The following is a 12,794-nucleotide window of genomic DNA, read 5'->3' on the forward strand; positions in this document are numbered from 1 at the left end:
TCCCTCGACACATTGGGTACTTTTTACGTCACTTCCTTTCATCTAAACATATTTTATTCATAAACATCCAAAGTCTATAACTAAAGACAAACTATCTTGTGTTACACTTAAATTAATTGACGTCTCAGACTCATTTTATCTTCACCACATATATATAACACATAGAAATTTATATTTGATTATCCTTTGCAATTAATTGTGGCTTTCATAGCATTACTTTAAGTCTGTAGTGTCGGTTGACATGTTAAGCCCATATATCTTATTCTAGCTTTCGGACAGCCCTCTCTATTCCTTCGACTTGAGTCATATTTCGACCTTGTTAATTATCCGCTTATCAATCTTCACTGTTTTTATATGAGCGCATATGTGTGCGTACATCTCTCATCCCATTACTCTTCACACGTCTGTAACTTATTTTTATATGACCATAAATATTGATTAACGCTCGTATAAAGGGGAGTTGGCTTACTCGCCGTCTCCACTGCGCATCGTTTCGCTCCTCTCTATTTCATTCGCTTCACATACAATACACATGTATTCAAAAGTCCATTCTCGTTATTCGACTTGTTTAATTTCGTTATTCACTGAACGCAGATTAAGTCGATAAAGACATACTAGGATAGGCAGCATATACAATTCAATAACAACCATTCATGCGATCTACTTGGAGTCAGATCTTGGTCCACAAAAGTGGAGAGCCCGTCAACAAACATCATCCAGTCTGGATGACGGTAAAATGAAGGGCCTCACAAAAAATTATTATTGCATAAATGTTTGTACTAATATCAAGTTTAACTTTGAATCCTACCACATAGCTTTATCCGATTGCAATAAAAACCAACAAAATTAGTGGTTTGATTCAGAGGTCTATATTCATTACACTTTTATTATCACGATTGAACCCTATCACCACGTGTTCATTTCTTTTCCCTCTTTTTTCCCTCTAAATAAATATTATTCTTAGGATTCTGAAGTTTTAAGTAAGACGATAACTTGCGTTACATTTAAATTAACTTCTCAGACTCGTTTTATCTTCACTATGTATATATGACTCATACATATTGATGTTTGGTTGTCCTTTTCACTCATTTGGGAATTTCATAGCATCACTCCAAACTCTGACTACACAAACACTTATTCTAACGTCATATCTTACTGAAACAATAGGTCATTTTTCTTAGTTATTCTGTTTTATTTTTTTTTTAGTTACTCATTTGGTGATACATGCATAGACGTTTATTCTTGTTTTGTGTTCACAAACACGCTTATCAAACTATTTACGTATTTTGCGTCTCTTTTATTGCTATTCCTTTATTTTCTCCCTTCCCTTCTTTAAAGTCCACTCAACAGTCTTCTCAGTTATACGGAACCTGATTTATTACTAATATTCTATTATCATTATTATTTTTTCCTCTTTTTGAAATATGGTAGATATAATGCTAACACTACTGAAACTTGTGTATCGTTGCACTTTTGAAGAAACCCGAAATGGTTTCTCCACGACACTTATGTACCCACAAGACGTTTGTGAATGATAATAATAATGTCTCCTTACTGCCAGTTACTATTAAGAACTTGTAGATTGTAAGTATTCGATATTTATGATGACCATTTTAATTTTACTGGAAACTCAACAAGTTGAAGTTGCTCAGTCAGGTATTTCCAACAGGTCATGCTGTGGGATAATTCCTCACGATACCTCTTATTATAACCCAAATATATTTTACATTCCGTCACCACTGGTTTCGGATTTTATTAGCTATAGGGCCGTTTCGTTAGAACAGACATAGACAACGGTCCGTCAAATCCTGAACATCTGATACTTGTTGATATCCATCTCATGAAGGTTGAACACTTGAAATGGTTAGTTGATATTTCATATACACAGGATCAATAGTTGCTTGTCGTCTTGGTTTGTCGCCTCATAATTCATTTTCAGACAGAGTTAATATATATTGCTTTTATATTAATTACTTGACCTCGGGGGACTTCAGTGATCATATCGTCCAATAAACATTTGTTGGTCAGAGAGAGTTGATAAATTCATCTGGTGAAATTATGTCTTCAGTTTTACAGTACGTGGTTTAGTCCAGTCTCTAAGTGGGACAGCCAGATATAACCTAAATATGGCATCTGCATTACCGAATGACAGTGGTTTGCCATGTGGAAAATAACGCTTGTGTAGGTTTCATGTTACGAGTGGTGTTTTTAGCAGACTGGTCTGTCTAAGTAGAAGCCTCTGTAGATAGGGCTTGAGCGTCGCATACGAGTTGCTTAATATTATGAATTATGGACGATACCATGTAGACCAAAAAATGGGCGCTTTAAGCATTCTGTTACATTTAGCAAGGTTATTGAGCTCTTTACTCACTGAGCCTTCAGTTATGACTAGTCACTTCAGTAAAAATGAGATATCACTAAATTCTTCTAAACCGACCATACAGTCAAAATCTGTGGTCACTATGTCGGACGAACCGGTACTTAAGAGGGTCAAACATTGAGATGCTGAACTCTACATTTCTTATTTACAAATATCATTATAACTACTTGAATTTCTGTGTGACAACACTTTCGTCTCTTTGGGCGTTATGCTTGTAAGGTGTGATGGATAAACGAACTCACCAATGATAAAGTGAAACGCCCACCACCACATTAACTTTCTTTGACCTTGTATGACCATGTCTTGTTTATTCACCAATCACAATTTTATGTTCACTATAAAACAATATTTGCCTTATTGACTCATTTTTCCCATCCTCTAGCTAATGTTCGGTATGTTATTTATGTCTCTGTTTTAGAAACAGATAAAGTTTATCAAGCTATATAGTTTACTTGTTTTGACTTTGGCTAAACCAAGACTCTGTGTTCGGCGGTCTAGAGAATAGCTTAGAGTTGCACCTGTAGGAAATTGCTTCCTACAAAGTTTCGAACAGTATCTCATCAAAATTCGTAAATTGAGTACCTTTAAATGTCTACAGAGAATCATAAAACTGATCATATCCCTGAATTGTCTCCTCGCTATTCAGAAACTCATAGTGATGAACAGCTCGGAGGAAATACCTACCGAATGGATCCCTTGTTAGAGTTAGAATTAGCTGAAGTGCGTTTAGCTCAGACAGAAAGAGAAATTGAGTTAGAACGGTTACGTCAAAAAAGGGAAGAGAACATTATAATCAAGCTGTGGTTGACGTATGAGTCTACATCTGCCTCACATGCATGTGATGTTCCTCCTGGAAAGGACTGGATAACAATGATATCTGGAGCTTTAGACATACCAAAGAAAGAGATCATAAGGTTTGATGGTAACCCTATGAACTATTGGAGCTTCATACGGAATTTTGAGGACTGTTTTGACGAGAGTGTTGGATTCCGATCTATGTTAAACCATTTGATCCAGTATTGTGATGGTAAAGCTAAAGCAACTATTGTTCAATGCGCATTGCTCGGGCCAGAAGATGGCTATCGTAAAGCGCTAGAGCTTCTCGAGGAAGCATTTAGTCAGAAGCACATAGTAGTCCATGCATTTATTGATAAGATGCTGAACATCCCTGCCATTAAGGGGACTGATCCAAATAATTTAAGAAGGCTGTCTCGTGAGATGCGTATTTGTGGGCTAACACTCACGCAGATGAACTATGTATCCGATCTTAATTCTGTAAAGACTATCGAATGCATGTTTTTAAAACTACCACTACACTTGCAAAGAGAATGCGTTAAAGTTGCATGTAGAATTTCTAAGACAGGTAGAGAATCTTTATTCAAGGACCTCTGCGAATTTGTAAAGGAACAGTCAGATATAGCTAACACCAGATACGGCCTACTTGTCATTCGCGGTAATAATAGTGACAAAAGGGATGTTGGCGTTTCGAAAGGGAAAATTAATGCAAATTACAATGCAGCAAGCATATAATATGCAAGAACTAGTGATAGCAACGTCCATTGACGTAGTTCATCCTACTTGGAGTGCTCAAGCAATCATTCTTTAGATCACTGTCAGAAGTCTGAAGACAGGAATGTTAGAGAAAGGAAAGAATTCGTCTTTAGGCATAAGTTATATAACGTTTGTCTGAAGGTAAACTATGTAGCAAAAATTGTCGATCACTGAGGTCATGTGCTGTTGAAGGGTGTGACTGGAGACACCATAATCTGTTACACGAGAAGTGGGAAGAGCGGAGAGATAGTAATATTATTGCCCACATTAAAACCCAACTATGTACGGAGGAAAGTGTTAAGTGTGTATAGAAACAAGTAGCATTTGCAATAGTGCCTGTATTGGTAAAGAATGGAGAAAGAGCAGTACAGACTTGAGCTTTCCTAGATAATGGCTCAGACGCTTCGCTTATTACAGACGATCTAGCTAGAAGGTTGAGTTTGGAAGGAGAGTCCAAGACGATTTTATTTAAAACGCTGGATAACCAGTCCACATTTCATTGTAAGGAGGTCCAACCAGAAGTTTCCTCCTTAGATTCGTCTTCATCATTTAGAATCCCGAATGTATGGACAGTTGAGAGACTACCTACGTTGCGTGGGACGGTACCAACAGCATCTCAGATGGTCTCATGGTCCCATTTACGTGGTATGACGCTCCCAAGAGTTGGCAACGAGGATTTCAAAGTACTGATAGGGTGCAATGTACCTGAGGCACATAAGATAAAAGAGAAAAGAGCGGGGAGGTCTAAGGAACCATACGCTATAAAAACTCCTTTAGGGTGGACGTTATTTGGACCTTACAGTGAGATCACAAGAAAAATGAGCATCATAGATTATCTATCGTCCAAAGATGAACAAGAAACTAGATTAAATCAATTATATAAATGGCCTAACTTAGAAAAGGTTGAGAACACTGTAGCCCACGTATTAACAGATGCAATGATGAGTTTCTAGATCGACTTTGTATGTGTAAGTCGTGGTCCAGACTACTAAGGGTATTTTCATACTGCAGACGGTTTATCGATAATATGTTAAACAAGAGGAATGGAAAATGTCTGACCTTAGGCTCACTAAGTGTTGAGGATATCGGTAAATCGAAGAGTGACACAATTTAGCTAGTCCAAAACGCCGTGTTCCCGATCGAAAAAAGAATTCTAAACAGTCCATCATTAATGCTCGGACATAACGCTTCTAGACAACAGGAAGGCCAGGAAGGAATGAACGAGGTGGTCAAGAGAAAAACTTTAATTCGTCAAAGCTCTGTAAGAAACCTCAACCCCTTTATATTAGAAGGCGAGATCCGCGTGGGAGTACGTATGCAATTATCATGTTAACCCTTTGAAACCAAACATCAGACAATTCTTCCTAGTAATCATTTTGTTACAGATATGATTATAATGCATTATTATTTGATTAACAGACACGTTGGAGTTATCTAAACTTTGAGTGGTATTCGTGAAGAGTATTGGATTGTTGGAGGATACTCTACTGTTCGGAAGGTTCCAAAACGATGTTACTTATGTAGAAGGTTTTATTCTATGTCATGTTCTCAAATAATGGCGCCGTTGCCGGAAGACCGAGTAGAGAATCATTCGCCACCCTTTAGTCAAGTAGGCGTGGATTACTTCGGACCATTCTATGTCAAACGAGGTAGAGTTGTTGAGAAACGTTACGGCTATTTATTCGCCTGCTTATCTATTAGACCTATTCATGCCGAAATGTCCTACTCTTTAGACACGAATTAATTTTTATGCGCATTGTCAAGGTTAATTGCCAGAAGAGGATTCCCGAAGCGTATTTTTAGCGATAACGGTTCAAGTTTCCGAGGTGCGAATGTTGGTTTGATACAGATTGTATGCTCTTGGAATACAAACAAAATAGAAAACCACCTCAAAGAACGAGGATGTGAGTGTTGTTTCAACCCACCTAGGGCAAGTCATCGAGATGGGGTGTGGGAACGCATCATAAGATCAATTAGAAGAATTCTAAGAGTGCTTTTATTCCAAGACATGTTGACCGATGAAGCTCTGCAAACGTTCTTGACCGAGGCAGAATGAATACTAAATAACAGACCTTTGGTTAAAATGACGGACGATCCTGGCACCCTAGATGCTCTTACTTCGAATAAGTTGTTGATTTACAAAGAATTATCATTCGACGATGTTTCCGTGGATAAGACTTTATTATACAATAAAAGATGGAAGGAAGCTCAAAGGTTAACCACTGCATTTTGGAATAGGTGGATAAGAAAATATCTACCGACTCTCAAAACAAGAGACAAATGGTTGGACGTACACAAGAACTTACAACCGGGCGACCTAGTTCTTGTTGGCAACGTCGAAACGAATAGAAGTCTATGGCCTAATGCCATTGTCAAACAGGTGAGCCATAGTCCTGATGGACGAGTTCGTACAGCAAAGTTGAGAACTGCAACTTTAGGATTAGATCTATTATTATACCAGTACTGATAACGAACTAGATCATAGTTCTACGTACACACAAACGGGAGATCACCCCTGCAAAGAACAGTTGATGAACTAAATCCACGACAACAAATGAAGAAATACTTAAGTTTTAACCCGAATTCTCGATGTTTCTCCGAAAAATGGTGAACGGATTCTTTGGGCTGATATGAAGTGATTCACATTTGACCTTTCAAAGCAGCAAAACTGGGGGTAAACACTGGTGTACGCAACCTATATAGAGGAAGAATATTAGTAATTATCAAATTACTGGACATATCACTCATCAAGTAGAGCACAGAACTAATGATAAATACCACTCCACAATTTATCACGAATTCACTGTACCACAGTTGCAATTAATCTCAGAACAAAAGTTTTCAAACTCTACAGCACCAACCCACGAATACGAATACCTCATAAATATAAAAATGGCTATAAAATCTACCAATTACTTACAGCAAATCCTGCCCGAGTTAACACTAATGCAAATATTTTTAATTGAAGATACGAGCTTTACGACCAAAACTGTGCTACAAGTAGCGGTGCACTGCACAGCTAGCCAATACAAGACTTTCTGGGATACAGCGCCTATTGGCACCTTTGGTGAGACATCTAGCACAAGTTGTTTCCAGACACATGCGAAATATGACTTCAGTCAGACAGTGTTCTCACTTCTACCTCCTGTTAAGGCTCTCCGGGAAGTTTTACTAACTCGTTCGATATTATCTTACTCGAACTCTTGTTATTAACAAAAGGAGCTATTGAAGAACTACCAATCCATCATTTTAAACCTACATCACAGTCCTGAGGGTTGTATTAACTTCTTTACTCGAGACACTCACCCAATTTAAATTAGTGAGCGATTTGTTTAATATGTGTTATACACATTCGGTCGATATGTAATGGAAAGATGGATTTAGCCCTGTTTGCATCTCTCAATCAACCGTTACTTATAATTATGTCTGAAGCATGTACTGTCAGTAATGTTTTTGATCTAGGTGTATTTCCTGATAAATGTTTTCTGTATCAAAGCAACGGATTACAATGATATTAGGGAGGCTGCCTTGAATCAGCTTACTCCAGCCTAAACTCACTCTTGTGTGATATGCCAGAATTAAGCAAATTACAGGATTCTGTAACTCTCAAATTCAGTTTCTTTACAGTTTGACTATGTTAACCGACAACATAACGCAATATTATCAGAGGCATTCGTAGTTTCCACATTCCTATCAATCATAGGGAAGCTTATTTCTAAAGACTTCAGCAAGCCTGAAATTTCTTGGTTTCCAGTCAAAGCGCCGAAACGTTTTGAAACATTTATTGAAGGTTTGTAGCGTGGCGTCGATTCGAGGTTAACTATGAACACCGCTACCAAGAAACACGTGCCGAATAAATCAGAAGGTGTAGGTTGAACGTAACCAAAGAAATCTATAAAATCCCCGAGAAGCCAAATACCAGAAGGCAATTAATGGACCAAATCGAGATGTATATTTGCTGGCGATCTCGTGGTATCGAAAGGATACCGAGATCGTGCCAGGATACAAGCTTGGTTACAGAACGTAACCGAATTCGCGCGAAGTTACAATCAAAGTGTGAGTATATGAATGGAAGCAAAAAATAGCTGTCATTAGCACAGTCAAACAAAAGCACATTAAAACAAGCACTGGTACAGTTGGTTATAATAATGATTGTTTTTATTAAGCCAGTCGTGTTCTCGTGATAAATGTGAGTCACCACAGGAGCCCCCCGCTAGAAAGGGTTTACACTTTCGATAAATAGCGGTTTAAATCGTGGGACTGATCGGCTGACGAGCGATTGTAGGACGGAAGAATTGGCGAACAGGAAAGCGATCGTTGATCGTCGAGTTGCCAACGAAGGTCGTTTTCGGAGAACGGTACCAGAAGCGATGTGCTGTATTTGTTGCTTGAGTTGGCATGCCACACCAGAGTGGTTTGTATCCAGAATCTGAAGATTGCGTTCGTAGGGGTCCGGACCAGAAATGCTGCAGGCGTAGGACGAAACCACGTTGAGCCGATGAACCAGAAGCGACCATAACGACCAAGTTCGAGACCAAGCGTATGCCAAGCATTCGAAACCAATATATCGACTAAGTGCGTTGACAAGAGCATGGGTGGCCAATCCAGCTTTCGCCAAAGTTGACTGAAGTCGACGGAACCAAACGGAGGTGGTCGAAGGCGTGGGCTCAGGAAACAAAAAGAAAATCAAAAAAGAGACGAGTGTAGCATGCGTGTAGTATAGGAATAATCCTACACCGTATCGGCTGTTAACTGTGCGGCTAGTCGCGGAAGCGTACGGGCAACCGTATTCGGCAACCGGGACATGAGACGGTAGTCTCGTTCGTACCTCGTGAGCCTGCAATCTCATCCGAAGTCAAGGGCGGCGTGGTCTGCTGATCTGGGCGTGAGACTGTCGTCTCGTCCGTAGACGGTGCAGATGACGCGTGCTGTTGACTGGGACGTGAGAACGAGGTCTCAGGTGTATCTAGCGCGGGACCTGAAGATGGTTTGAGGATCCCGCTAGTAGGTTTGATAGGTCTAGCATTGAATCTCAGGTTGTCAGATAGGGCACTGTCATCGACGTGTGCTGGTTTGAGACGATCAATGCTGACGATCTCGACGCGGCCATATCGATCAACCTTGAAGGTCTTTTCGTGACGAGCGATCACGTGAAAAGGGCCTTCGTAGGGTTGTTGCCAAGGTTTGCGTACAGAATCTACTCGTACAAAAACATGTGAACAGGTAGATAACTCTCGAGGGGGAGCGACCTGTCGATGTTGTATCCGAGTTGACACCGGAGACAGCGTTCGCATAAATGCAGACAGTCGATGGACGTAGTCTGATTTACCGAAGTTAGGTCTGCTCCGTGGTGTGAGGAATTCTCCGGGCAGACGCAATGTCGTGCCGTTCACCAGTTCAGCGGCGGAACATTGTATATCTGCCTTCAAGCTCGTTTGAATACCTAAGAGGACGAGCGATAAGGTTTCGTGCCAGTTGTCGTTCTCGTGTGTTCGTAGAGCACTTTTAAGTTGGTAGTGAAAACGTTCAACTTAACCATTTGATGCTGGAAGGTAGACGTTAATGCGTATGCGAATGCATTCCGTACCAAGCAGCCGGGTCAGCGAGGAGAATAGTTAATAGGGGAAAATTTCTCGAATAAAGCGTGGAATTCATCGTCACGCGAATAATAAGTGACAAGGATCCGGTACACATACATGTGAGTCTATTATATTAATACTATTCTTATCGTTATCCGTCATGTCGAGTATATTATATATTAAAAAATATGAAAATATACGACAGACGTGGATCGATAAATCATAGACTCACCGAATTGACTTCTTTGGAAGATTTGACCAGAGGTTGAGGCGTGTTCCAGAACTTGGGTCACCAATTGTAGCGTGGCGTCGAATCGCGGTTGACTATGAACACCACTACCAAGAAACACGTGCCGAATAAATCAGAAGGTGTAGGTTGAACGTAACCAAAGAAATCTATAAAATCCCCGAGAAGCCAAATACCAGAAGGCAATTAATGGACCAAATCGAGATGTATATTTGCTGGCGATCTCGTGGTATCGAAAGGATACCGAGATCGTGCCAGGATACAAGCTTGGTTACAGAACGTAACCGAATTCGCGCGAAGTTACAATCAAAGTGTGAGTATATGAATGGAAGCAAAAAATAGCTGTCATTAGCACAGTCAAACAAAAGCACATTAAAACAAGCACTGGTACAGTTGGTTATAATAATGATTGTTTTTATTAAGCCAGTCGTGTTCTCGTGATAAATGTGAGTCACTACAGGTTTATAGCTTGAACAGCGGATTCCATATGTCGGCAGCCCCAACAAACATCAAAATATCTTGGATTTAGTATTTACCCGTAGCCTTAACTCCAGTATTGTGTACATTGTGTACATCCACGTAGTGATGATTATATTTTCATCTACAGTCCTGATATGAAAACTAAGATCAGTAAACATCAAACTATCACGGAGACTATCGCATGGTTGATTGGATAAACATACTAAAATTGCCTAAGAAGTATTGATTGGGAGACATTTTTTAACCCTAAACAATACCGACAAACGAATTAACATGTTCCAACAATATCACACCTTTAGGATACTGGATACCTAGGTTTTCTAATGATCTGTGTGTATGAACAGGTATTGTGAAGCATTACGCCCGATTCTGAAAAGCTAATGAATTTTCCTCTTCAGTTATGATAACAGGAATATTTGTTAAAGTAAAGGGAACACGAATACAAACTAAGTCGCACAGTTAAAACGTGCTATCGAACTTGATAATGACTCCTCTGCACTTATCGAACTCCTTCAAAATGAACTTTAATGCTCTAAGTCGAAAGGAGAAGATTTCTTAAACTATTTGCAATATCAATCACCACAGCGTGTTACCCTACTGCCTGAAAAACTACACATATCTTTTTCAAAACTAAATCAGGACCTGCAGCAGATTTTGAAAACTATCGGCCTATAGACATCATCAGCTTTATTCCTAGACTTTAAGAAAGCTTTTGATAAGGTCAAATAAAAGTCCTCTGAAATCAATAGCTCACTGAATTCCTAAGTTGTTTTACTCCTAATAGAACATAAACAAATGGTAAAGTACAACGACTCCCTGTTACTACCAAGACTGGTAACTAGTAGAGTTATCCAGGAAAGTGTATTAGGTTCATTCTTCTTTCTCATGTATATAAATGATATACGTAAAATCATAAAATTTGAGAGACCATATTTATACTCTAATAATCCCAAAATGGTGTCAAGCGTTAATCAGGAGTGTAACATCAATAACCTATCAATTTGGAGAGGGAAGTGGTAATTACCATTTAACCATAACAAGTGTAGGATCATGGAATTTGGGAAATGTCCACATGAACTACTACTTTAGTTGAATAAATATAGAGTTCAGGTACTCAATTCGGCTCACAACCTAGGCGTTAATTGCAAATGAAGCCTAAAATTTGAAGAACATGTCTCCTCTGTTATTTCTAAACCTCGATGTCTAGTGGGTCTCATAATAAAGAATTTCTTCACAATGGAGGCTAAGCTTGCCATTTCCAAAATGCTTATACGACCCTCCTTCGAATACTGCTCATTTATCTTCTCAAACATGAATACCTCAGGCAGGATGCGAGTAGATGTTCAGAGACGCTTCACACATGAACTGCTTGGATGTGACTTCAGGCTTGACTACCCAGCTAGATGTAAGCACCTCTCCCTAGAACATTTATGGCGCTTTCGTCTAAGAAACAATCTAATATCTTTCTACCAGGTAATATATGGTCTCTCATTTCCAAACCCTCATCCAATTATGATCGATGACCCCACCTACAGACTCAGAAACAGCGCATATACACTTCTAACTGTATAATACCAAAGTCTTTCTACAGTGCGATATAGTTTATTGTAGAACGGGCTGCCAACATCTATTCATGACTGTGACACTATCATCAAGTTCAAAACACTAATGACCCTGAACCTAGACACTTAGGAGCTTCATCATCGTTTCCCAAATCTCTCACCCAACCCCGAGACACTTTATTTTGGACCAATCATAAGTATATCGGATTCTGACCGTCATTCATACATGTGTAACCCTTCTCTCACTACTTAGTATTAGTCAAGCCTTTATGCTCCTACTCCACACATCCAGAATCTGAGTTTCTTCAATGATTAAAGTTGCGTCAATTTTTCCATGAAGTTTCATGTCTCTTCTCACTAAGCCTAAAGATGCTGACCAACTATGATTGATCAGAAGGAGCTCATAATATTTTAAATTTTTGTGGGTTCCTATAATATTTGAAAAGAATTTGAATTATCGTATGAACTAGGAATCCCAGAATTAACGCAATTGAATCAATAATTACGATACAAGCACGAACGAATGTATTGTATTTAGAATTCGAAATCTAGCATCCAACAAGTACAAAAGGATCATTAGTTAATTCAAACATCACAGTTCCTTTTAGTTCATATTCCACCAGTTTAAAAAAATTTTAATATTTCAAATTTATCAGAATTCAAGTGTTTTGTTTTCTTACTTACTTACTGACTTATAAATTTTCCAACCCTAAACTATTATGTCTACGTCTCTTTTTTTCACATTTGAGAAAAGCGAACAATCACTGCTACGTGAAGTAAGAACACAAAGACTGGTACAAGTGAAAATTTATTGATCTCAAAAATACGATAGCCTTAATAAAAAAATATAGTGAAAATTCCCATTTTGCCATTTGGTAAATAAAGAAGGAACGAATTGAGCGAAGAAATTTCTTTTCAATTAGTTTTTCATCATGGCTCTACACTAATATACATATACGTTTTACAATAATAATATAATACTCATCGAGTAGATA

The 12,794-nt window shown here is 38.8% G+C and overlaps 3 protein-coding genes across 3 annotated transcripts; 2 read left to right on the forward strand and 1 right to left on the reverse strand.

Moving 5' to 3' along the window:
- Positions 1 to 2,968: 2,968 nt before the first annotated feature.
- On the forward strand, positions 2,969 to 3,910 carry TMX3_6 (Protein disulfide-isomerase tmx3; the record flags this gene model as incomplete). The annotated part of the gene is made up of 1 exon (XM_012941699.2): positions 2,969 to 3,910. The coding sequence occupies one exon, from the start codon at positions 2,969 to 2,971 to the stop codon at positions 3,908 to 3,910; it is 942 nt and encodes a 313-aa protein (XP_012797153.2).
- Positions 3,911 to 5,665: 1,755 nt separating this feature from the next.
- Positions 5,666 to 6,799, forward strand: MS3_00000131 (uncharacterized protein). The gene has a single exon (XM_051208020.1). The coding sequence runs from the start codon at positions 6,015 to 6,017 to the stop codon at positions 6,396 to 6,398; it is 384 nt and encodes a 127-aa protein (XP_051069816.1). The 5' UTR covers positions 5,666 to 6,014; the 3' UTR covers positions 6,399 to 6,799.
- A 654-nt stretch (positions 6,800 to 7,453) lies between these two features.
- Positions 7,454 to 10,140, reverse strand: MS3_00000132 (uncharacterized protein). Its single transcript, XM_051208021.1, has one exon. It carries the CDS (start codon positions 8,778 to 8,780, stop codon positions 8,145 to 8,147), a length of 636 nt encoding a protein of 211 aa, XP_051069817.1. The 5' UTR covers positions 8,781 to 10,140; the 3' UTR covers positions 7,454 to 8,144.
- Positions 10,141 to 12,794: the final 2,654 nt, after the last annotated feature.

Source organism: Schistosoma haematobium, chromosome 3, assembly GCF_000699445.3.
Source record: "Schistosoma haematobium chromosome 3, whole genome shotgun sequence".
Lineage (NCBI taxonomy): Eukaryota > Metazoa > Platyhelminthes > Trematoda > Strigeidida > Schistosomatidae > Schistosoma > Schistosoma haematobium.

Coding starts and splice junctions, on each gene's coding strand:
- MS3_00000131 (XM_051208020.1), top strand. CDS start 6,015: ATGACGGACGATCCTGGCACCCTAGATGCTCTTACTTCGAATAAGTTG.
- MS3_00000132 (XM_051208021.1), bottom strand. CDS start 8,780: ATGAGATTGCAGGCTCACGAGGTACGAACGAGACTACCGTCTCATGTC.